Below are 25,950 nucleotides of genomic sequence, written 5' to 3' on the forward strand. Positions count from 1 at the left end.
GATTAAATGACGCAATTCAGACATCATTTTCTTCAGTTAAAAATTAATTGACTGAACCTTCTATACATTAATTTCAAGCCGAAGTATATGAAGTAGGCCAGATCAGATGAGTATAATAGCTTAACTTTGTCACCCTAGTTATAATTTGTAATGAAAGTCCTCAGATGTGATGTTACTTTGGGTGTGTTCATACTTGGCATGTTTGGTTCAATTAAAACAAACCTTGGTGCAGTTACCTCTATCAGTGTGGTTCATTTGAATAAGTGTAAATGGTACTATTGAGACTAAAGACACGTAAACAAACCAAAAACAGGAAATGATGTCACAAGGTGCGACCCTAAAAAGGTCATAGACCTTTGTGTGTGACTGAGGGATTCCTGCTCCTGTTTTGAGTCCTTAAATCAGTCAGCTGGTCAGAAAACCATTATATGTATGCTATGCACTTACAACGAGTGCAATTAACCCAGAACACAGCATAGTTTTGGATGTTCGGTAAGTTCCATTGCGAAATACACCTAATAAAAGACACAATCAAAGCCGACCAATCAAGTTGTGAACATATCCCAGATAGGTTTGGCGTTAAAAATGCCAATGAGAACGCTCGGCGAACCAGGACTAAATGTTTTGGGGTGTTTTTGGTCCAGACCAAATGAACCAAGTGAACCAAAACTACTTGAATTTTTACTCTGGGACTTTCCATGAACATTTTTTATTGTATAAAAACAAATCCAGATAGGAATCATATTTTACCAGACAAACCAATGGTTGAAAATCAGAATTATTATTTCCACACACTAGCATTCAGTGAATGACATGATGAACTAATTATCTTATAAATAATTTTCAACAATACAAATACAAAACGGCAAATTCTACATAAATTCTGACTAAATAAATGAAATGTATATTGATCGAGTTAATTGGTCAAAAATATGTTAAACCCCCCACAAGTTCATTTAGAATTAATGTTGTAATACTAGTGTAATTTTGACTCAATTGAAACATACTGAAAAACACTGTCAGGTGGTTCCATATCATTGCATCATTATTACATTATTACACAACACCGAAATTCATTTGTTTATATGCAGATAGTTTTGCTAATACTCTGCCCAATGAGTCACCGTCCAAACGACAGAAATATAATTGTGAATGTGCCATATTTTCACACACACATATTCTTCATTGACCCTCAATGGTTAAATAAGCTGAATATTATAAGTTAATTTTTGATAAATGACTGTTCAAACATTGCTATACGAGGCAAATCTGTCAGTCGATCTCAGTCAAGTGAGTTTATCTGACTATGACACTGTTCTCACACCATAAACTACTTTACATTCAAATCAAACTTTCATGTCCATATATTAATGTATTTGTTTTGCAGCAATGCAATAAGGAAGATAATGTACATACAATTGCGAAAACACAATATTCCTCATTTGAAAATGAATTGACTGAGACATATAATCCAAGTCTAAATGCTTATTTTGAGAATATAGTCACATGCCAATGTATATATTTATGTAAAATGTGTAAACCTGAGTATTTGATTAAGGACTCTCGAACTATTTCAATTTCTCGGCCCGGTTCAAATGCGACCCTCCTCCATCCAGAAGCTTCGCAATCTGACTGACACTCGCGCAAGCCAATGAAATCGCTCCAGTTCGCCTCATCTGATGACGTTTCCGCCACCCGTACGTGTGCAAATCAGCATCAGCCAGCGTGCAACGCTCAGCCAATGAGCGCCTTCCAACGAGCTGCTCTCTGACCAATGGCGAGGCTCCACGACGGGGACGCGGTGACGGCTTATATACAGGCGAGCGCAGAGCCATGAGTTACATTTGAGAGACAGAAAACACTAGAAACACTGACAGAGAAAGAGACATTCACTGCGTTCAAGCCCACGCCCTTGATATTACTGCTTATTACTGCATTATCAGGTAAGAAATATGTATATTATTATCATCAGCATTAAGCTGTGTGTTATTATTATTAGCGTTGAGCCATTGTGACTGGATTGATTGGAGAAATGGATATTCATAAGATAAAAATGTCTTTATTTTAAATGGGTTTCGATAATAAATGTGTTTTTAAATGTTATGGGATTTTGAGTGTGTGTCACAATTATAATAGAAATGGTCAATTGTAATGAGTATTTGATGGTCAGGGATTTAGCAGCACGAGGTTGAAATGGATACTGACTGTACTTGAATATTATGACTTATTCATATGACCACCATCATTGATATTTGCTTCTGATGTGTTTTTTTTTGTTCTTTTTTTTGTGGAAAATGGTGTCCATTGATAAATGACCTTTAATTATGGATTTTAGTGTTCTCTCAATACTTAATTTTGAGCTGCATCTGAATTCAGTGCATCAGTTTATGCCATTTTGGGTTGAAATATCTAGAATATATAATATATATAAAATATATAGAACATATAAGATATATTAAATTATATAGAATATATAAAAATCAGAGTTTTTGCATGAGTTTTTTTTCTTTCTTTTTTTTTCTTGGGTTTTAATAGGCCACACTTCCAGCCTGTGAGTGACGTTTACTGTGTTCTGTACCTGCCCTGACCTTTGACATGATTTTTTTTGTGTGTTCTTCCAGAAGTCGTGAAGCCTGAGTTAGACTGCTGAGATGCAACTGCTCTGCTTGTGTCTGCTGGTGGCCGGCGCTGTGTTTGCCGAGGATGATGATAAGAGGGAGAGTGTTGGGACGGTGGTGGGAATAGACCTTGGGACCACATACTCATGGTGAGAATGAGTTTAAGTTCGTATGCGGTCAATAGAATTTATTTTCAAGAGAAGAAAAAATAAAAAATAAATCTAAATATTTTTTTTATTAACACAGACACATATTATTATATACATGCATACATATATATATATATATATATATAAATCCAACTAGAACAATGTATAACTTTAAAAATAATGTGACTGTATTATTTAAATACGTTTTAAATAATACAAATGTATTTTAATACATAATTTAAATGTAATTATTTAAAAATAATTACATAAAATGGAAAACCTATATTTTTATTTATATATAATTTGTATGTAAAATATATACAGTTTTCAATAAATATTAAAATTTATATTTAACGGAACAAAATAAATAATATAATTCAGAATTTGTATAATTTTATTTCAATTTAATTTATAATTAAAAGTTTTATTAATTTACATATTTATTTAACTAGACCAAAGTTTATTTTTGTAAAAATATTTAATACAAATATATACAACATTGTATGCACTTCATATGTAAATATACAATTTTCAACAAATTTGTGTCATTTATTTGACTAGAACAATATAATTTAAAAAAGCACATTTAATATACATACAAAAAAATAAAGATATTATATACAAAATACATTCAACAACGATGCTCTGCTATTATACTCCATAATAAACACTATACCGTGTCCTCAGTGTTGGCGTGTTCAAGAACGGGCGTGTCGAGATCATCGCGAACGACCAGGGAAACCGCATCACTCCCTCATACGTGGCCTTCACCACCGAAGGAGAGCGTCTGATCGGGGACGCGGCCAAGAACCAGCTGACCTCTAACCCCGAGAACACGGTCTTCGATGCCAAGCGTCTGATTGGCCGAACGTGGGGCGACTCCGCCGTGCAGCAGGACATCAAATACTTTCCCTTTAAGGTACAACCGGTGTTGAGCCAAATATATAATATTGAAAACATCAACACTCTTCAGTCTGGTGTGACCCGTCGCTTTAACCGTGTCTCCAGGTGATCGAGAAGAAGAGCAAGCCTCACATCCAGCTGGACATCGGCTCCGGCCAGATGAAGACGTTCGCGCCCGAGGAGATCTCCGCCATGGTTCTGACGAAGATGAAGGAGACGGCCGAGGCTTACCTGGGAAAGAAGGTAACGGTTTGATTGTTCACACGCAGACGAAACGCTGAGGCGACGAACTCGACGTCTGATTGGCTTGTGCTCTCGTTAAAGGTCACGCACGCTGTGGTCACGGTTCCCGCTTACTTCAACGACGCTCAGCGCCAGGCCACTAAAGACGCGGGAACCATCGCCGGCCTGAACGTCATGAGGATCATCAACGAGCCGTAAGTGTAGATCGACATCAGTGTTTTGGGATCGTTTATATGTTTTTATACACGCTAACATTTCAAAGTTAGTTAATTTCATTTCAGTAAATAACTTCATTTGAAATTTCATTGCAGAACGGCGGCTGCGATCGCGTACGGCCTCGATAAGAAAGACGGAGAGAAGAACATCCTGGTGTTTGACCTGGGCGGCGGCACCTTCGACGTGTCCCTGCTGACCATCGACAACGGCGTGTTCGAGGTGGTGGCCACCAACGGGGACACACACCTGGGCGGAGAGGACTTCGACCAGCGCGTCATGGAGCACTTCATCAAACTCTACAAGAAGAAGACGGGCAAGGACGTGCGCAAGGACAACCGGGCCGTGCAGAAGCTGCGGCGCGAGGTGGAGAAGGCCAAGCGAGCGCTGTCCGCCCAGCACCAGGCCCGCATCGAGATCGAGTCCTTCTTCGAGGGAGAGGACTTCTCCGAAACTCTGACCCGGGCCAAGTTCGAGGAGCTCAACATGGTGAGAACACACACACACACACTCCACTACTACAGCAGATGAGATTTTATAGCTTTCATTTGTGTTCAGGAATTTAGTAGTCGAGTGCATAATGAAGAGGAGGGGGGGGGGGGGGGGTCGATAACTAAATAGAAATATTAGAAGGTTTAAAATAAAACTTCTCCGAAACATTGTGGAGCTCAACATGGTGGGGGAACTTGACTATTTTTAATATTCTTTTAGTTTTTATTTATTTCTTTTGACTTATTTTAGTAATAGTACATAATAAATGAATAAAGTAAATAGAAATATTAGAAAAAACTGAAATTTATTAGTATGAATGTAGAGTTTATTTCCACCTAGTTATTCATTTATATATTTGATTACTAAAATAAATGGAAAATTATAAAAATAAAAATATAAAACAAAACAGAAATATTACACAAAGGCAATTGAAAATGAATAAAAATGCATCGAAATATAACCCCCCCCCCACCCATAAACTTAACTTCTACTTCAATATTTGTATTATTAATTTAATATTTCTTTTTGGTGTAAGTCCTAAATTGCTCCAGTGAAAATAAAAAATAGAAATATTAAACTAATAGGAAATGCAAGATAGTACTAAAATATAAATACTTATTATTATTATTTTTTTTTTTTTTTAGTTTTTAAATATTTTTTTTATTTTTACTGTAGTATGAACAAACTAAATAGATTTATTAAAATAAAGGCTTATTTCACTTTCAGTTTTAGTTGAAAGAAATAAAAAAAAAATTTTTTAGTTTTTAAATATTTATTCATTTTTACTGTAGTACGAACTCAAACTAAATAGAAATATTAAAATAAAGACTTATTTCATTTTCAGTTTTAGCTGAAATAAATAATAAAATATATTATATTAGTCTCATTTTTATTTATTAAAACTGGTTCAACTTTTAAACTAATAATAAATTCACAATTTTAATTAACTTTACCCAAAATAAAACTTGAAAATATCAAAACAAAACCTAATTCCAAATATGAATAAATACTATGTTTGTCTAGCGCCCCTGAAGTAACCGTGTGTGTGTGTGCAGGACTTGTTCCGCTCCACCATGAAGCCGGTGCAGAAGGTTCTGGAGGATTCGGACCTGAAGAAGACCGACATCGACGAGATCGTGCTGGTCGGCGGATCCACTCGAATCCCGAAGATCCAGCAACTGGTGAAGGAGTTCTTCAACGGCAAAGAGCCGTCCCGTGGAATCAACCCGGACGAGGCGGTGGCGTACGGCGCCGCGGTGCAGGCCGGCGTTCTGTCCGGAGAAGAGGACACCGGTGAGTCCGTGTACACACACACACACACACACACACACACACACACACACACCATCAACGCAAGAGTTTATTGCTTGTGTTTTACGTTTTGAATGGGTTGGTGGCGCCTTGTTTATCTGAGCTTTCACACACACACACACACACACACTCCTGTCAAAGCACTGAGGTCGTCCAGTAGGGCTGCACAATATATCAAAATATTGCGTGTGTGTGTGTGTGTATATATCGGGATATGCATATCTCAACAGCCTTCAATAACTAACGCTGCTCTTGGCTGAATAACTTTACTAGCTTTAATAAGAATCCGTATATACAAATGAGAATATGGAGCAAAAGTTCATTTATTTCAGTAATTCAACTTAAAAGCTGAAACTAATATATTATATAGACTCATTACATGCAAAGTGAGATATTTCAAGCCTTTATGTGTTATAATGTTGATGATTATGGATTACAGATAAGAAAACTTTTTCACAATATTCTAGTTTTGACTTTTGGGTTTTCATATCTGTAATCCTCATAATCACTGTGTTATACAGATCAATCTGAGCTTTAAATTGAACAATAATCCAGTTTAAAAACATCTGTGCCAGTCCAACGACCCTTGTGTGTGTGTGGGTGCGCTGGGTAATGACTGAACTATGTTGATCAGGTGACCTGGTGCTCTTGGACGTGTGCCCTTTGACCCTGGGCATTGAGACCGTTGGAGGAGTGATGACCAAACTCATTCCCAGGAACACCGTCGTTCCCACCAAGAAATCCCAGATCTTCTCCACCGCTTCCGACAACCAGCCGACCGTGACCATCAAAGTGTACGAAGGTGAGCCGACGGTCTCTAAACTCACGGGTTACACACATATTGATGCGTTTCATAATCCGTCAGTATTGGGGTGAACGATATTAACACAATTGCATATAGAGTTTTCTAAAACGTTAATTAGACGATATCGTGACCGTCGTGAACAGAAATCATCTTTTCCAATAAGATTAAATTGATTTTAACCTTTTTATGGGCGTTTATTCAGACGCCTTCAGCATTTCTCACATTAAATTTAGTTTATTCGGTGATAAACAAACTCAGTTCTCAGATCAGTGGATATGTGACGGGTTTTGTCCGTCCTTCTGTTGGACTCACACACATGAATTATGTTGAATATCTGTTAAATTGAACTCCACAATTAGATAATACCAGTTTAGCTCAACCAGTGACCAAGCAATGCTTCATGTTGTTCAGTGTGTGTGAAAAGAGCATTAGCGATTACAGAAAACACACATCATCTGCTCAAAGTGGAGGAATCATTATTAATCCTTTTGTAATTTCCTTGTATGAAGAATATTTGGGTATAATATCGGTTTACGTTATTTTGCTCTCCTCGCTTACGTAAACTATAGTGTCCTGCACGCATACAAAATATATATCTGATGTTTACCTGCATCACACAACCTAGAGATGCACCGATGCGAAAATTGGCCGTAAATTGATAATTCTTTATATTTGAAAACCGATATATCGGCCGATAAATCTAAATCCAGATTTTTCTATAATTTTTTTAAGTGATTACAAAAACAAAAGTCTCGTTAGTAAAATCCCCGTCCCAAACACACAGTTCTGATGTTCTCATGATAATGTTGTGTAGCCGATATGACAGGCTTGCGCTGCACATGTTGCACTGACTGCATTTTCCTTTTTTGAAGTGATTTCAATCATATTTCAAGCAATTCATAATCATCATGTTGAACAGTGCACATCTGAAGGAAATAATACATTATTTATCAGCTCTAATATATCAGACACATTTTATGATCGGCCGATAACATTAACCCTTGTGCATCCTTAATGACATTTTTGTCTTTCAGTTTTTTTATCACTTTTTCTGTGTTAAATCTAACTGCAAAAAAATTGGCACAGGTGTGTATTTTTATTGGAGTTTTACTATTTCACCGTCATTTTCCTAAAAAAGTATTTTTTGCATTTGGTACAAAAAAAAAAATACTCCCTCTCAGCACTTTTTGGACAAAAATGTCCCCATTGAAACCCATTAAAACTGCCATTTTTAATCCCCGGTTCAGTTAACTATAAAATTATGCAATCTTTGTTAAGAGGCTTTCATTCTGATGGCAATGCTTCAAAGTTTTAGTTTTTACTATTTTTTTTTTTTTTTTTTTTTTTTTTTTTTTTATCAGATGTTGCCATTTTCTTTTTCAAGTTTGGCCTATAAAACAAATATCGCTTTATTCCTGTTTTCTGCTTCGGCATATTATAGAGCCAACTGGATAAATTATGCAACGATATTTGTGTGGGTGTGTTGGTATGGATGTCAGAGTGTGGTTAGTATGTGTGTTATAAAAAAATATGTGTGTGTGTTTGTAATACTGAGAGAGAAAAACTGCAAATTCAAATCCGATCACTGTGAGCTCCAGTGGGGAAAATATGTTACTACGCCCAAACAAACTGTTACCAAAAGCTAATTTTTTGAGATCATCCTCAACCTATTTAGATTCATGCCTTGGATTTTATTGCAGTTTTGAGTTCAACCTGATTTATAAAATATATATTTTATTAAAAAATTAACCTATATAACTTTTTTTGGATTTACTTATTATTTTTTTACTTCAGCAATAATCTGCAAAGGGTCTTCTTCAAAATGACACCAAACTTAAGTCTGTGCTCCGAAGCGTCTTTGACATGGACATTTTTGTCCTCTTTTTACTTATGTCTAACTTTTTTTTTTTTTTTTTAATTGATGCACAAGGGTTAAAGGTGAACTGATGCAGTGTACATTTCTAATGTGAGGGACATATTTCACATAATTAATCAGTTCTGCTTCTCTCTCTCCAGGTGAGCGTCCCCTGACCAAAGATAACCACCTTCTGGGGACCTTTGACCTCACCGGAATCCCCCCGGCCCCTCGCGGCGTCCCTCAGATCGAGGTCACGTTCGAGATCGACGTCAACGGCATCCTGCGCGTCACCGCCGAGGACAAAGGCACCGGGAACAAGAACAAGATCACCATCACCAACGACCAGAACCGGCTGACGCCCGAGGACATCGAGCGCATGGTGAACGAAGCCGAGCGGTTCGCCGACGAGGACAAGAAGCTGAAGGAGCGGATCGACGCGCGCAACGAGCTGGAGAGCTACGCGTACTCCCTGAAGAACCAGATCGGGGATAAAGAGAAGCTCGGCGGGAAGCTGTCCGGCGAAGACAAGGAGGCGATCGAGAAGGCGGTGGAGGAGAAGATCGAGTGGCTGGAGTCGCACCAGGAGGCCGACATCGAAGACTTCCAGGCCAAGAAGAAGGAGCTGGAGGAGATCGTTCAGCCTATCGTTAGCAAGCTGTACGGTAGCGCTGGCGGGCCGCCGCCGGAGGAGGGCGAGGAGCAGGCAGACAAGGACGAGTTGTAGATGCACGGAGATGATGTACATATTGGACATTTTTGTACGAAGCCGGCGGCCGTGGAGCCACGGGGAAAGACTTGTGTTAAAGCGTTGTTGTTTTCTCTTCACTCCGGTGGAGATTTAGCCTGGTTTTGAGGCTCGATGCTGCTATTCTCAGGCAGTTCTGGGAGGGGGGAGGGGGGAGGAGGGGGTTCTGGGTACAGTTTCATCTGACATGCTAAAAGTTATTTATTGAAATCTGGCAAACTGTAGAAGATATTTCTACCACGATTAAACAATAAAAGTTTGATACAAAATTACAGTATTTGTGTTGTGCATGTTGCTGGATCGACATTCAGCCAATCAGAGCTGAGGAACCAATTTACAGTTTGTCGAATGTAGGCTTGGTGCTTCTACACACTCTTATTCACCAATACGAACACAAACTCCCACTTAGTGTTGGTGAATAAGAGTGTGTGAATGTGATGTCACCAAGTACATGTTCCTTGATCAACATTCAGCCAATCAGATGTGAGGGACGAGTTAGGCTTGCAGAGAGAGTTGGTGCTTCTACATCATAGACGTATACACTAGACGTCACCTGGGGCTTCTAAGCATGCGTCAAAACCGCCGCCATCTTGGAACAGGGGTCTTGTCATAGGAAGTAGCTAGGTAACGCTGCTATCTCTGCCTTTACTTCGAATTCATTGATGGTGGCGGACTTTTGTGCAGCGTATGAAGTTCACGGATGAAATCTGAACTAGGAAGAATGTTTAAAAAAATAAATAAAAATAAAAAAATCTTTCTGGAATCAATGATAAATGCATGTCTGACCGTTGGAACAAACAAGAAAAATCGCATTCATGATGATTTATGGTGATTTTATTTCCGTTAGACCTGTGTCTACTACATTGACGCTGATGCATTAAAGTGGAGGGGCTCGCCTGTTTCAAGATGGCGGCTCTATTGACGCATTCGTTCCAATGAACTGCCGTATCCAAGGTGAGGTCTAGTGTATATGTCTATGCTTCTACATCAGTGTTCACCATTTTCCTCTGATTTCAGGGAGAAGTTGAATAATTTGGTTTGAGTTTAGGGGTAGGATTAGGATTTAATATGTACAGGAATGTTGATCCAGGAACATGACCTGGCAAGTCTGTGAGAGAGAGAGTTTGTGTGTGTGAGGGAGAGAGAGAATGAGTGTGTTGATCCAGGAACATGACTTGGCTAAATCTGAGAGAATGAGTGTCTCCTGAATTAAAATGTCTGAACTGAGAAATATATTTTGTTGCGCCAAAATGTACTTTAAACTTTTTTTTTTTAACTCCATTAAAACAGGGACTTTATTTTTGGCAGTTGAACTCTTTGAGTCAGAATTCCCCTGAAGTTAATGTCAATAATTCAACAACACATTCAGATATTCATGGTTTGACATACAGGTAAACAAATACAATATTTTACTATTTCGGTAGCCTAAGTATTTTTATTTCTGTGCTGTCAAGTCTATTAATCACATCTAACATAAAAGCTTGTAAATGTTTATATATTTTTAATGTTAGATGCGATTAATCTGACAGCACTCATTTAATTTGATTGTTTATTTAGTTATTTTAATTTTACACCTACAATTTAATTAGATTTTCATCAACGTTCGAACAACATTTTGAGAAACCCAGTATTTGTCAAAAAAAATTCAAATTCAATTTATTGTAGAAATTTCCCAAATATTTATGAAGTCTGCATGAATGTAAAGATTAGGTTTATATGATCGGCAATCGAACAGGATTAAAACGATAAGTAAATCTCAAAGATTCCCCTTCATTGATGAAGCGTTTCAATGTCGAGTTTTATAGTTTTACCCATTATACATATCTATGGTTTTACCAACATGACATCATGACTTTTGCGTAAACATACACGCCACTTTCGACTCAAGTGGCATGTTATCTCTACGCATTTTGAGCTATCCGCGTGTATGTCTACGCCATTAACGTCCGAGTGATTCCGCGTGTATGTACACGCCGTTAAATGTCAGAGCGAAATGAAGGAAAATGTAGATCTACATCTGGTGAGCGATTTTAAGTGAACACTCATAAATGCTATTAACCTCAGTGACGGGTAGGTTTAGGGACGGGGTTGAGGTAGGTCATACATTTATATATACAGTAATAGCGTTAAGTCAACGCGTTCATAAACATGCTGAAAATCTATTACTTATGCGTTTTGATTTCGCATGTTGTTAGCCATATGTAACACATTGCTAACAAGATTTAACATGTTGCTATCATGATTTAGCATGTTGTTAGCCTTATTTAACACAATTTGATTAGATTGAACATGTTGCTAGCATGCGTCTAATGTTTATAGCATGATTTAAAATGTTGCTAACAAGATTTACCACATCGTTAGCATGTAGCTAGAATAATTAGCACATTGTTAACATACTTTGCATGTTGATAACACAATTTAGCATGTCGCTAGCATGATTTAACAATAAATAAAATTCAATTAATTGTAGAAGTCAGCATGAATGTAAAGATTAGGTTTAATGATCGGGTAATCAAACCGGATTAAAACCAAAAATTAAATCTCAGAGATTCCCTTTCATCGATGAAGCGTCTCAATGTCGAGTTTTATAGTTTTACGCTGAAAATCTTGAATTGTACAGATCTTCAGGTTTATGATTTAACATGTTGTTAGCATGATTTAGCATGTTGTAAGCCTTATTTAACACATTGCTAACAAGATTGAACACGTTGCTAGCATGAGTAGCATGTTGATAGCATGATTTAAAACGTTGCTAACAAGATTTAACACATTATTAACATGTTGCAAGAATGATTAGCATGTTGTTAACATACTTAGCATGTTGATAGCACAATTTAGCATGTCGCTAGCATGATTTAACAATAAATAAAATTCAATTAATTGTAGAAGTCGGCATGAATGTAAAAATTAGGTTTATATGATCGGGTAATCAAACCGGATTAAAACCAAAAATTAAATCTCAGAGATTCCCTTTCATCGATGAAGCGTCTCAATGTCGAGTTTTATAGTTTTACGCTGAAAATCTTGAATTGTACAGATCTTCAGGTTTATGATTTAACATGTTGTTAGCATGATTTAGCATGTTGTAAGCCTTATTTAACACATTGCTAACAAGATTGAACACGTTGCTAGCATGAGTAGCATGTTGATAGCATGATTTAAAACGTTGCTAACAAGATTTAACACATTATTAACATGTTGCAAGAATGATTAGCATGTTGTTAACATACTTAGCATGTTGATAGCACAATTTAGCATGTCGCTAGCATGATTTAACAATAAATAAAATTCAATTAATTGTAGAAGTCGGCATGAATGTAAAAATTAGGTTTATATGATCGGGTAATCAAACCGGATTAAAACCAAAAATTAAATCTCAGAGATTCCCTTTCATCGATGAAGCGTCTCAATGTCGAGTTTTATAGTTTTGCGCTGAAAATCTTGAATTGTATCTTCAGGTTCATGTTGTTAGCATGATTTAACATGTTGTAAGCCTTATTTAACACATTGCTAACAAGATTGAACACATTGCTAGCATGAGTAGCAAGTTGATAGCATGATTTAAAACGTTGCTAACAAGATTTAACACATTATTAACATGTTGCAAGAATGATTAGCATGTTGTTAACATACTTAGCATGTTGATAGCACAATTTAGCATGTCGCTAGCATGATTTAACACATTGCTGACATGATTTAACAATAAATAAAATTTATCAATTGTAGAAGTTTTTCGTAGAAGTCGGCATGAATGTAAAGATTAGGTGTATATATAATCAACCCGGATTAAAACCAAGAAGTAAATCTCAGAGATTCCCCTTCATTGATGAAGCGTCTCAATGTCGAGTTTTATAGTTTCACGCTGAAAATCTTGTTGAATCGAAAAGATCTTCAGGTTCAAATGAACTTTAATGACATCAGTTCAGCCATTACATTTATTGAGCGTTTCACGTGAGCAGGGTCAAAAGGCAGTCGTTGAATATGACACCCTGCGTGTCCATTCCTCCGAAGATGAAACACAGCCGCTGCTCGTCTTCGTCGCGTGTTTCTCGTCCCGCCGTCGTCACACGCCATGGCACCAAAACCATGGAGTGATCCAACCGGGCCGGAGGTAGATCGCATTCGAACTGCAGCAGCGTCCAGCGCCGCTCGTCTGTCAGGGCAGAAGAAATCTTAGATGCTTTGATAATATTTTGATTTGATTTGATTTTATTTAACCTTCATATCATTAAAATGTTTGCTGACACGTTTTTAACATGATTAGCATGTTGATAACACAATTTAACATGTTGTTAAAATGATTTAGCATGTTGCTAGCCTGATTTAACATGTCTGCTGGCACATTGTTAACATGATTAGCATGTTGATAGCAAAATGTAACATATTACTAACATTATTTAGCATATTGCTAGCATGATTTAAAATGTTGCTAACAAGATTTAACACATGATTAGCATGTTGTTAGCACGATTTATCACATTGCTAAATAAATTTAACACATTGTCAAGTCTAAGAAAATGCTTGTGCTTCAGAATGCCCTGTATTGAATATTCAAAATAATACTATATGCTGAATACTATTTGAGATATTATCTTTAGTTCGTACCGCACTGAAACTTATACATGGAGTTTGTGGCTCCTTCTGATGTCATTCCTCCAAAGATGAAGATGTTTTTCCCAAAGCTTACAGATGAATGCGCTGCCACTCCCGGCGGGATCTCGCCTTTCGCTTTCACTTTCTCCCATTTCATAGTTTCTAAACAGCCATGAGAGAAAAAAAATAATAAACTACTAGGTTTTCCTGTCGAAACTAAGGGCATGGCATCATCCTCTAGCTAGCAAGTGACATTAACACTTTGTTAGCATGAATTAGCATGTTTTACAACATTGTTCACGTGATTTAAAAATGTTTAACACATTGTTAAAACAAATTAGCATGTTGCTAACATGATTTAGCACTTTGCTAGCATGTTTTAAAGCATTGCTAAAATGAAATATGTTGTTAACCTAAATTTGCATGTTTTAGCCTGAATTATCATGTTGCTAGGATGATTTAGCATGCTTCTAACATGTTTTAACATCATGTTGTTAGCATAAATTAACATAAATTTGCATGTTTTAATGAGCCGCTAGTTTTAACATGTTGCTAACATGATTTATCACGTTTATAGCATTTTTTTTACATGTTGCTAGCATGATTTAGCATGTTTCTAGCATGGTTTAACGTGCTAACAAATTAACATGTTGCTAGAATTACATAGCTGTTGTTAACGTGAATTAGCATGATTTAGCACATTGCTAGAATGTTTTAACATATTGCTAGCATGATTTAACACGTTGCTAGAATGTCCTAAGCTAGTTGCTAGGCTTTGTTAGTGCTAGATTTAAATTTTAATTTAGTGTAACTTGAGGTACTAAAATAGCGGGAAAACATCAGTCAAGCACCAGCAGAGGATCTGAAGACCCACCCGTGTCCAGCAGGAACATGTCGTTGTAAAGCGTCTCTCCAGACATTCCTCCGTGGATGTAGACGTTGGACCCCACAGCTGTAATCGCGTGACCGTGCCGCGGCGTAGGAGGAGTCCCGTCGCTCTCCGGCCGCGTCCAGGTCGCAGTGACTGTAGATACATGATCACGCTTCATTTCCCTTTAACCCTTTAAGCTCTTGTGTTTGTGTTTGTGTTTGTCAGACCTGAATCAAAGACGTGGACGTGTGTATCGGTGACTGGATCTGCGCCGGCGTCGCCTCCCGAAAACACGTAGAGCCTGTTTCCAACGCAGGCTGAGTTTGTGTGGTACGTCCTGACTGAGGGAGGATCTCCTTTCACTGACACCGTCTCCCACAAACCCTCTGCATTCATTCAATGATTTTGAAAGACCAAGATTGCGTTTATTTGATCAAACATACATTAAAAACAGTGAAATAATATTACAATTTAAAAATAGCTGTCATGTAAATTTCCTGAACAAAATGTGAGTGTAGCTTGCCGTGGCAAAACTCGGCACGTGGTTGCTAGGGTATCCTGGGTGGTTGTTAGGGTGTTGCTAGGTGGTTTGCTAAAGTTTTCTGGGTGGTTGCTATGCAGTTGTTAGGCTATTCTGGATGGTGGTTAGGGTGTTGCTAGGTTTATCTTGGTTGTTGCTAGGGTGTTGCTATTCGATTGCTAGGGTATCCTGGGTGGTTGTTAAGGCATTGCTAGGCGTTACTAGGTTGTTCTGGGTGGTTGCTAGGGTGTTGCTATGTGGTTACTAAGGTATTCTGGGTGGTTGCTTGGCAGTTAGGGTGTTCCAGGTTGTTGCTATGGCGTTGCTATGGTGTTGCTAAAGCATCGTATAAACATGGGGGATTGACTATTTTGACTCAAGCTAGGAAACAGGATTTCCAACACATAGATATCCATAATAAAGGCTAGATGTCTCGTCCTCACTGCTGGCCAATGGAGGGCGACGTCCGCACCTGGCGGCCATCTTGTCACAGCTCGCTCACTCGTAACATTCTTTTTTAATGGTGCATGTACTTTTTAAATAACCATAACTTGCTCAATTTTCTACCGATTTTCAAACGGTTTAGTTTGTTATAAACGTCAGAGATATAGTTATGAGACTGCTTACTTATGAATAATTATACCCACGTTAATAACGTTTGTAAGAAACCAAACCGTTTGTAAATCCGTCAAGATTTCAACGAGATAAGAATATTTGTTTTTATGCTGGTCAAGGCTTGCCTGTGACAAGATGGCCACCACCAGTGATGACGATATAAGACTCCACTGTAAGACATCTAGCCTTTATTATGGATATCTATGTTCGAATAGGGTACAAATTGCTGTGAATAGCTAGTAGCTAGCTACATGCTAATAGCGATTTAGCTAAGTGCTAAAACATGCATAAAAACTCCATAGTAACATGTGACAACTAGCGAGTACCGACTGCCTAGCAACACACTATCAGACGCCTAGAACACCACCACCTAGCAACACTATAGCAACCGACCAGAATACCTTAGGAACCGCCTAGCAATTCCCTAGAAACCAACCAGACCATCCTATTCACCACATAGCAACCACCCACAACACCCTAGCAATGGCCTAGAAACCAATCATAACACAATAGCAACCACCCAGAACACCCTACCAACCGCCTAGCAACACCATAACAACCACCCAGAACACCCTAGCAACTGTATATATCCTCATATTAGAGTGATATCTGAAGGATCACGTGACACTGAAGACTGGAGTAATGATGATGAATTCAGCTTTGATTACTGGAATAAATTACACAATGCACAAGGTTAATATGTGTGTGTGTGTGTTTATGCACCTGATGCGCGCAGCACTTGAACACAGTTGCGGTTCCCGCTCTTCTGGGCTCCAGCGAACACCCACACACTCCTCGGCTCGATCTCGGGGACGAAGCTGCAGTGTTCGTAACGCGCCTGCAAACCCGCCCATTCTGGAACCTCCCATTCATGGGTATCTGCAAAACAAACACAACATCTCACAGATTCTCTGCTTTAAAGGGACAGTTCACCCAGAAATAAATAACTCTTTAAGAGTTTCTTTCGACTGATAAGCACAAAAGAAGATATTTTGAAGAACATTTTGAGATCCATAGTACTTTAAAAAGTATTTTCAACTGTTTGGTTACCAACAATCTTCAAAATATCTTTTTTTAATGTTGACAGAAGAAAGGTTTGGAATGGTGAGTGAATGTTGATATAATTTTCATTTCTGGGGAACTGTCCCTTTAAGACTGTAACCAGACTACATTTATTTATTTTATCCTCCTTTTTATTGACTTATGTTTTTAGTTATCTATTCTAATCTAATTTCTTTATTTATTTTAATATATTTGTTATTTTTTTAGTTGATAATTTATTTATTTTATAATTTATATAATCTGCTTTTTATTTGTTTAATTTATTTATTTTAATTATTAATGAATTAATTAAGACTGCAACCAGTTCATACCCTAGTCACGTGACCGTAACCCGATTATTATTACCCAGATTCATCACGTAGGACTCAGAGAAGCTCCCGTCAGGATTGGCTCCGCCGACGACTACAATCCTCCCCTTGCCTCCATCAGCGGAGGGCAGAAACACACAGGTGTGACCCACAGAAACACCTGGAGCCGCACCCGAGGCCGACACCACATACCTACTCACACACGTTTAATTATACACACACAGTATTCATAATAGATGTTACTTAAGCATTCTGTGTAGATGTGATTTCATGCCAATATGACAAAAGATAGGTATGGCAGTTATTAATATAGTAACCAGTTTAGTTTTGCATCCCTAATAATAATAATAATTGTAAAAAAACAAAACATAAACTAATAAAATAATTTAAATTTCACACACACACGTTAGAGCTGATGCACTGCGAGAGAAACACAGTGTTGTGGAAAGTTACTTTGAAAATAATGCATTACAACATTGCGTTACTCCCTTTAAAAAGAAACTAATTGCGTCGCTTAGCTTTTTTAGAAAATTAATGCGTTAAGTTTGTGTTGCGTTAATGCATGTTAGGTTTGCATAAGTATTCTGATTCTGCATTTCACTGATTTTATTAATTTTGAGGAATATTGAATTTTTTTGTGTGTGCAAGTGAGATGAGTAAATGCACACTCACATTTAGTCTAACTACAATAACCATCATGTTCACACACCCACCCACACACACACACACACACGCACACAACTCTGCACTAATGATTAATCTCAACATGAGGACAGGAGAGCTGTCAGTCAATAAATGGGAAAACAAAGTTTGAAAAAGTAACTCAGATATTTTGTTGTAAATTTGAAAAGTAATCCGTTACTTTACAAGTTACTTTAAAGTAATCTGATAATGTAACTCAAGTTACTTGTTACACACGCACACACACACACACTGCATTTAACATAGAAACAAGCTGATACCACTGTCTGTCGCGAGGCTTCTCCTCCGGCTCGAGAACAGGAATCAGTTCCATCAATCTGTGTGCTAGAAAATCAACAGATTAATTTTCAGAAGCATTTATATATCGATTATAATCCCGTTTCCATGGACGCTGGTTTCCGTTGCCATCTCGTTACGTCAAAGACGTATTTTACACACAGCACGTGAGCGTTATGACGTCATGCCGGATATCTTTGTGCGAAATAAATCACAACGATTGCAAACGCTTTACCTTTATCGATAAATGTAATGACTGGTGATGATGATGATGAACACGAATCGATCACTGCATTGGTGGACAGAATAAGGAAGAGGGAGCAGGAGAGAGCAGTTAGTGTGAATGCAGCTACTGTGACAACCTAACCGGAAGTCATTTCATAATAAAGGTCTTCATCATGTCATGTATATTGTCATATTGTTTATGTATATTACATTTATAATATTATATATTTATATCGACAGGTTCGCCATGTCCAGAATATCTATCTATCTATCTATCTATCTATCTATCTATCTATCTATCTATCTATCTATCTATCTATCTATCTATCTATCTATCTATCTATCTATCTATCTATCTATCTGTCTATCTGTCTATCTGTCTATCTGTCTATCTAACTGATTTAATGACTTTTTAATCTCATAAGTATGTTTTGGAATGGTCTACTGCTAAGAATGTTAATTTTTTGTTGTTGGCATGCAAAATACATGGTAGGGCTGGGAAGATATTTATGGCCAGTGCATTTTCTAAAATTATCTGAAATTATGCCGCGCTCAAGGCCCCGCCCACAGACACGCCCAGAGCCACGCCATTACACACGCCCACTGCGCGCTCTCTGACTCTGACTGGAAATAAACGGTCGTTCTGCTTCACTCACGCATCACATGAAACATCTTACGCTCATCAGACACACTTCCCTTCATCTGTCCTGATAGGAATCATAATCATAACCATGTCTTCAAACTCAACCCTCACAACAATGAGACGGACTGTTGAGCAGCTCAAACTTGAAGCCAGCGTGGAGAGAATCAAAGTAAGGAACATTAACTAAACATCTTTTCAGTTGAAAGTGTACAGTAAGTTATACGATACGGTTCTTTCACACAAAACAGTCAGTCAAATGAGTATGTATGTTTGTTTATAATGGCAGCATATGAGATGAATAACCACATTATAACCCTGCTGCTCTCAACGGTGTTTTCCTTAGCATTAATATTCCTTAGCATTGTGATAATTTCATGACAATATGACAAAAGATAAATAGGCTTGACAAAGAGTTGAAAAAGCTTTCTATAGCTTTAGTTGTTGATGTCAAATTTTTTAATATCATAAAAATGAATTTATGTCATATTTTTTACTTTTAATTCCAATTTCGACTTTTTATTCTCATAATTGTGATTTATTATGCCATTATGTCATAATTTTCGACTTTTTATCTCACTTTCACATTTTTATCTCATAATTATGCCGTAATCATTAACATAGTTTGTCATATTTTAAAAATTTTTTTTATCTCATAGCCTAATTTCAATCCGTAATTTCTATCCCTTAAAACCAAACCCATCTTTAATAATCAAAATTACACGTTTTTTTCCTGTGAAAATAATTTCTTTATGCCTTAAAATAGCTTGACTGTAACTCTACACTCTTGCTTCATTTAGTATTTGTGGTTTCCTGAATATGCAAATTAGTAATGTATTGCTAATGTTACACAAACAATGTTCCCGTTCACCATCTCAGAGTCTGAGAAAAATCTGCATCGTTAGAAACACTTGAACATCATAGAAAGTCAGTGGACAAAAGCCCCGCCCACATGTGACGGGATTGGTCACATGTTTGTGATGCAGGAAACAGGGGCGTTCTTTGGTCCACGGTTTTTAAAGAGAAAATACTCAGACGCAACGCAATGCTATCGACTTATGAATTTACACGTTTTGTCTTAAAGCACTGCAAAAAATGCTTTTCTTACTTAGTATTTTTGTCTTGTTTCCAGTCCAAATATCTAAAAATTCTTAAATCAAGATGGATTTACTAAAGTAGTAAAATGCGAAAACATATTATGTCCTGTTTTATGGGGAAATAAATCAAGACACAATGTCATCTGAGGAATATGGTCTTATCTGGTGAAACGATTTGTCATTTTCTGCATCACACACAGGTTATGATGATGATTTCTAATGTAAAGTTTGATCTGTGTGTGTTTGCGATGCAGGTTTCTCAGGCGGCCGCGGATCTTCAGCAGTTTTGCCTCCAGAACGCCAGTAAAGATTCGCTACTGGTGGGAGTACCGGCAGCCAGTAACCCGTTCAGAGAGCCTCGTTCATGCACACTTCTGTAGACTCCAGGTAGACCACGAACATCTGCAGATTCACATCAACACTGGGACAGAGACATGATTCAAGAGAAAAGATGAGCAACTCTACGGTCCTAGATCAATTTTAAAGATGCTTTATACCAAAAAGGTTCTATATAGCTACTACACATGGCTTAGAGTGTCATAATTATGGCTTAGTATGACATAATTATGACTTTATAGTATGTCATAATTATCACTTATTTATGAGTTTAAACATTTTTATCTCATAATTTCTACTCTAGGGTTAGGGTGGGTTAGGGTGGGTCAATTTCTACTCTTATCATAATCACCACCTGGTGTGTCATAATTATCGCTTGTGTCATTATAACTTAGGATTTCAAATTTATCATAATTACGACCTGATATTTCATAATTATCACTTATGTCATTATGACTTAGAATGTCAGTTTAAAAAATGTTATCTCATAATTTCAACTTTATCATAATTACGATTTAGTATGTAATAATTATTGCTACGTCATTGACTTAGTATGTCAATTTCAAATTTGTATCTCATAATTTCAACCTTTTATCTCATAATTTTGACTTTATCATAATTATGACTTAGTATGTCAATTTCAAATTTTTATCTCATAATTTCAACCTTTTATCTCATAATTTTGAGTTTATCATAATTATGACTTAGTATGTTAATTTCAAATTTGTATCTTATAATTTCAACCTTTTATCTCATAATTGTGACTATCATAATTATGACTTAGTATGTTATTTTCAAATTTGTATCTCATAATTTCAACCTTTTATCTCATAATTGTGACTATCATAATTATGACTTAGTATGTTAATTTCAAATTTGTATCTCATAATTTCAACCTTTTATCTCATAATTGTGACTATCATAATTATGACTTAGTATGTTATTTTCAAATTTGTATCTCATAATTTCAACCTTTTATCTTTTATCATAATTATGACTTTGTCAGTTTTCGACTTGTATGACACTTTTCGACTTGGTATGGCATAATTTCGACTTTGTCATAATTTTTGACTTCGTATGTCATAAGATTCGACTTTTTATCTCATAATTTAGACTTTATCTTAATTTTCGACTTGGTATGTCTTAATTTCAGCTTTTTATCTCATAATTTCAACTTTATCATAATTACGACTTAGTGTGTCATAATTAAAACTTTTTATCTCATAATTTCGATTTTTTTATAATTTTCGACTTGGTATGTCTTAATTTCAGCTTTTTATCTCATAATTTCAACTTTATCATAATTACGACTTAGTGTGTCATAATTAAAACTTTTTATCTCATAATTTCGACTTTATCATAATTACGACTTGGTACGTCGTAATTTTGCCCTTTTATTTTATAATTTCGACTTTATCATAATTACGACTTACTGTGTCATAATTAAAACTTTTTATCTCATAATTTCGACTTTATTATAATTATGACCTGGTATGTCATAATTGCGCCTTTTTATCTCATAATTTCGACTTTATCATAATTACGACTTGGTATGTCATAATTTCGACTTTTTATCTCATAATTTCGACTATTATATGATTTTTCATGGCATAATTTTTTACTTTTTATCATGTAATTATGATCTAAAAAGAAAAGCGTTACATATATTTTTTCAGTGTAAAACATCTGGATTCATGTAGACGTCGCCAATATGTGTGTTTGTCCTGCAGCTTCTCTTACTATTCAAATATAATGTAATTTATCCCAGATATAGTCATACGCAGCTGTGTGGGATATTAATAATATTATCCCAGAGCGCTGGGCTTGCATCCGGCTCAGTATTCGGGAAGTCTTGCTCTTTCATCAACAGGAAGTTCAGTTTATACGCGTGTGTGTAGAGGAAGTCCTGAGATAGTGGACTTATGCCACTCTGTGCATTCTGTACTGTGTGTTATATAATATGCATTGTTCTAATATGTTCTTATCCCTATGGTTCTTATATAACACACATTTTTATTGTGGCTCAAGTGTGTCTTAAGAAACGTTTAAGTTGATGTCATTCCCGCCTGAAACCGTGTGTTGTGCTTCTGCTCCTGACTAGCATGAGTTCCACTTTCTTTGGCCCGATGCTAAACTTAGTTTTGAACAAGATGTGTCGTAACATGTCTGTCTCTTCAGCAGATTTACTCACTGAATGTGGAACAGAGTAAAAAGAGTCGTTCTCACAAACATTAAAGTTATTTACTCACTCAAACTCTATAATATCAGTCCCGGTGTTGAGAGAGGTCGTTTTATCACTTTCTAAATCAACATGGATTTAAAAAGTGCCATAATTTTGACTTTTTATCTCATAATATCGACTTTATAATAATAATGACTTGTGTTAATAATGGTATGTCAAACATCTCTTATGTCCGACTCATAATTTTTACTTTTTATAAATTTTTACTGTCATAAATATGACTTGGCATGTCATAATTATAACATTTCACTAAGATTTATGCCATAATTTTTGACTTTTTATCTCATAATTTTGACTATCATACGATTTTTTAAGTATTGATTTCTCACATTTATTTATTTGTCTTTCTTTCACAGGAGGGAGGAGGCTGACGCTGATTTTTTATATTATAGAAGTAAAAAAACATTACAAATGTTGTGCAAGTCTGAGAATGTTAATGCCTACAAGTTTCTTTTGTATTTTATATTGTGCCAATTATAAGAAACTGAAGCATTTAAACTGTATGAATGGATTTATCTTTTTAATTTTCATTAATGTAGCATAATCATATAACTATTCCAAAAGAATTAGAGAGATTGTGTTGTTTTTGTCAAATTAATTGTTTTAATTAATGTGATATGTCTGATCAATGAAAAAACTGTTGATTGCAAAGAAAATAAATAAATATTTTGTTTAAAAATACAAGTCTTGGCAAGTCAAAGTAGATTAAATTAACATGCAGAATTAGAAGCACAAACCTCCACAAATATTGGTAAATATGAGCAAAACTGACTGTGACAATTCATTAAAATATTCACAAAAAAATCTAACCTTTAATAAAAAAAAGCAAAAAAAAAATAAAATAAAAAAAAAAATATATATATATATTTAAATAACTACATAAATAAAATAGGTTAAAATAAAAACGATTTAAATAAATGTTTGATAAAACTAAATTAATAAATACAATTTGATTTAAATAAATAGAAATGCAGTGTAAAAATATTTAATATTTAAATAAAAATAAATAAATATGATTCATACATTTTATTAAGATAAATATATTAAATAAATAATATTTAATTCTAAAAACAGCCACATAGATAAAAAATATTTTAATTAAAATATATAAATAAATAACGAAAATAAAGAACTTGATTTTTGTAAATAAATTAGAAAAAAATGAAATTTGATATAAATACAGTTGAAGTAAAAAAAATGTAAATGAAAAAATAAAAATAGGATTAAACTAAGTAAATAAATGTATTAAAATATAAAGATTAAAAATAAAAAAATAATGAATACATGATCTGAATCATTTGATTAAAATAAATAAACAAATAAAAACAGTACAGTAATACAATAAGTAGAAAAAGCTCAATCATTTATTGTAACAAATTAAATATTTTGCACATCTTCACAGTTTTAATCAGGTCTCATACTGTCGATGACAGATCCAGTGAGACCTTTTTGACCGGGAGGGAGCTAAGTGTAACCCCTAAACGAAGAAGCCCAGACTGAGGAACTGAGTTTATAACTCACAATTGTGACTATATAACTCATAATTCTGACTTTATATCACACAGTTCTGACTTTATAACTTGCGATTGTCACAGAAAGCTTTCATTGGTTTTCCACAGTCATGAACAACCAGGAATGATCAAAATGCCTAGAAGAGTCACTTCAAACAAGTCATGGACATTTCTACATTTTTCTAAACGGCCAGCCTGATCAGCCTTTGCATGCATTATTCTGGGTCTGAGAATATGGAGATTATTGTTTATATAAGATCATGCTGTGGTTATTTGTTCTTTCAAACCTTTATGCATTTGAATATCGTCCGCCTTCTCAGGCACACAATGCAAATCTTGTGTGGTTGTGTTGTGTAACACGTATGTCAGCTCATCAATCAATGTTTATGGTGAATAATAGGGTTCTTTCATCAGCGCGATCTGCATTTCATGATTCGACATTCACAGTCTTTGATATCTCTCTTTCCATTGAGCAAGCATTTTTAAATATATATTTCCTCAGAGAATATCTCCTCTACCACAGACGCACAAGACCACACAAACTGGCACTAATATACTGTGTATATAAATAGTACAGTGTATAATGTAGCATAAATGGAAATCTGGGACTGAAAATACTGTCTATTTTTAATAAAGTAGCATAAAAAAAATCTATATACTACAATCTGTATACAATATTAGATAAATAGAGGCCCTAAAATATCATTTAGAAACCCTTGAACACTAAATATTTATTATATTATATAGAGTCAAACAAAAAAATTCTTCAGAATTTCTCACATTATCACAGTTTATTCGCTATAGTTTAAAACATGACTCTCGCACATGAATTATGTTGAACTACACAATTAGATGATACCAGTTTAGCTCAACCAGTGAGCAAGCAATGCTTCATGTTGTTCAGTGTGTGTGTGAAAAGAGCATTAGCAGTTACAGAAAACACACTTCAGCAAAACATCATCTCAAATTTTTATAAATTTCAGTGTATGAAGATTTTTTGTTTATTATATTTTACAGTTTAATTTATTTTGCTGTCCTCACTTACATCAATGAACTACGGAGGCGTATTGCATTCACTTGAAGAAAAAAAAACTTCTCTGTTTTTCTTAATTAATGAGTTAATTTTTCATGAGAATTTTTTTTCTCTGTTTTTCTGAATTAATGAGTTAATTTTTCATGAGAAAAAAAAATTGTTTGCTCTGTTTTTCTGAATTAACGAGTTAATTTTTCATGAGAAATTTTTTTTGCTCTGTTTTTCTGAATTAATGAGTTAATTTTTCATGAGAAATTTTTTTGCTCTGTTTTTCTGAATTAATGAGTTAATTTTTCATGAGAAAAAAAATTGTGCTCTGTTTTTCTGAATTAATGAGTTAATTTTTCATGAGAAAAAAAAATTGTTTGCTCTGTTTTTCTGAATTAACGAGTTAATTTTTCATGAGAAATTTTTTTTGCTCTGTTTTTCTGAATTAGTGAGTTAATTTTTCATGAGAAAAAAATTGTGCTCTGTTTTTCTGAATTAATGAGTTAATTTTTCATGAGAAAAAAAATTTTTTTGCTCTGTTTTTCTGAATTAACGAGTTAATTTTTCATGAGAAATTTTTTTTGCTCTGTTTTT

The 25,950-nt window shown here is 35.5% G+C and overlaps 3 protein-coding genes across 3 annotated transcripts; 2 read left to right on the forward strand and 1 right to left on the reverse strand.

The window, feature by feature from the left end:
- The first annotated feature begins 1,789 nt into the window (after nt 1-1,789).
- hspa5 (heat shock protein family A (Hsp70) member 5) lies at nt 1,790-9,606 on the forward strand. Its single transcript, XM_089130667.1, has 9 exons — nt 1,790-1,943; nt 2,625-2,767; nt 3,455-3,686; nt 3,776-3,913; nt 3,995-4,107; nt 4,225-4,615; nt 5,674-5,911; nt 6,564-6,731; nt 8,751-9,606. Exons 2-9 carry the CDS (start codon nt 2,652-2,654, stop codon nt 9,314-9,316), a joined length of 1,962 nt encoding a protein of 653 aa, XP_088986793.1. The 5' UTR covers nt 1,790-1,943; nt 2,625-2,651; the 3' UTR covers nt 9,317-9,606.
- rabepk (Rab9 effector protein with kelch motifs) lies at nt 9,361-18,645 on the reverse strand. The gene is made up of 8 exons (XM_039661545.2): nt 18,520-18,645; nt 18,269-18,332; nt 17,344-17,498; nt 16,660-16,815; nt 15,029-15,187; nt 14,805-14,954; nt 13,943-14,092; nt 9,361-13,490 (listed from the first exon to the last, which is right to left on the reverse strand). Exons 2-8 carry the CDS (start codon nt 18,319-18,321, stop codon nt 13,285-13,287), a joined length of 1,029 nt encoding a protein of 342 aa, XP_039517479.2. The 5' UTR covers nt 18,322-18,332; nt 18,520-18,645; the 3' UTR covers nt 9,361-13,284.
- Nucleotides 18,646-19,116: 471 nt separating this feature from the next.
- On the forward strand, nt 19,117-23,376 carry gng10 (guanine nucleotide binding protein (G protein), gamma 10). The gene is made up of 3 exons (XM_039661547.2): nt 19,117-19,321; nt 20,501-20,633; nt 23,181-23,376. Exons 1-2 carry the CDS (start codon nt 19,241-19,243, stop codon nt 20,624-20,626), a joined length of 207 nt encoding a protein of 68 aa, XP_039517481.2. The 5' UTR covers nt 19,117-19,240; the 3' UTR covers nt 20,627-20,633; nt 23,181-23,376.
- Nucleotides 23,377-25,950: the final 2,574 nt, after the last annotated feature.

Source organism: Pimephales promelas, chromosome 4 (genome assembly GCF_988280905.1).
Source record: "Pimephales promelas chromosome 4, fPimPro1.hap1.1, whole genome shotgun sequence".
NCBI classification, from domain to species: domain Eukaryota; kingdom Metazoa; phylum Chordata; class Actinopteri; order Cypriniformes; family Leuciscidae; genus Pimephales; species Pimephales promelas.

What these genes read in the sequence shown, in the direction of transcription:
- rabepk (XM_039661545.2), bottom strand. Translation starts at nt 18,321, where the DNA reads ATGGAACTGATTCCTGTTCTCGAGCCGGAGGAGAAGCCTCGCGACAGA. An exon ending in GTCCTACGTGATGAATCTGG is followed by an intron (nt 16,816 to 17,343) that starts GTAATAATAATC and finishes TTTGTTTTGCAG; the next exon opens with ATACCCATGAATGGGAGGTT. An exon ending in CGTCCACGTCTTTGATTCAG is followed by an intron (nt 14,955 to 15,028) that starts GTCTGACAAACA and finishes ATGTATCTACAG; the next exon opens with TCACTGCGACCTGGACGCGG.
- hspa5 (XM_089130667.1), top strand. Translation starts at nt 2,652, where the DNA reads ATGCAACTGCTCTGCTTGTGTCTGCTGGTGGCCGGCGCTGTGTTTGCC. An exon ending in TCAAATACTTTCCCTTTAAG is followed by an intron (nt 3,687 to 3,775) that starts GTACAACCGGTG and finishes CCGTGTCTCCAG; the next exon opens with GTGATCGAGAAGAAGAGCAA. An exon ending in GACCATCAAAGTGTACGAAG is followed by an intron (nt 6,732 to 8,750) that starts GTGAGCCGACGG and finishes CTCTCTCTCCAG; the next exon opens with GTGAGCGTCCCCTGACCAAA.
- gng10 (XM_039661547.2), top strand. Translation starts at nt 19,241, where the DNA reads ATGTCTTCAAACTCAACCCTCACAACAATGAGACGGACTGTTGAGCAG. An exon ending in CCAGCGTGGAGAGAATCAAA is followed by an intron (nt 19,322 to 20,500) that starts GTAAGGAACATT and finishes TTTGCGATGCAG; the next exon opens with GTTTCTCAGGCGGCCGCGGA.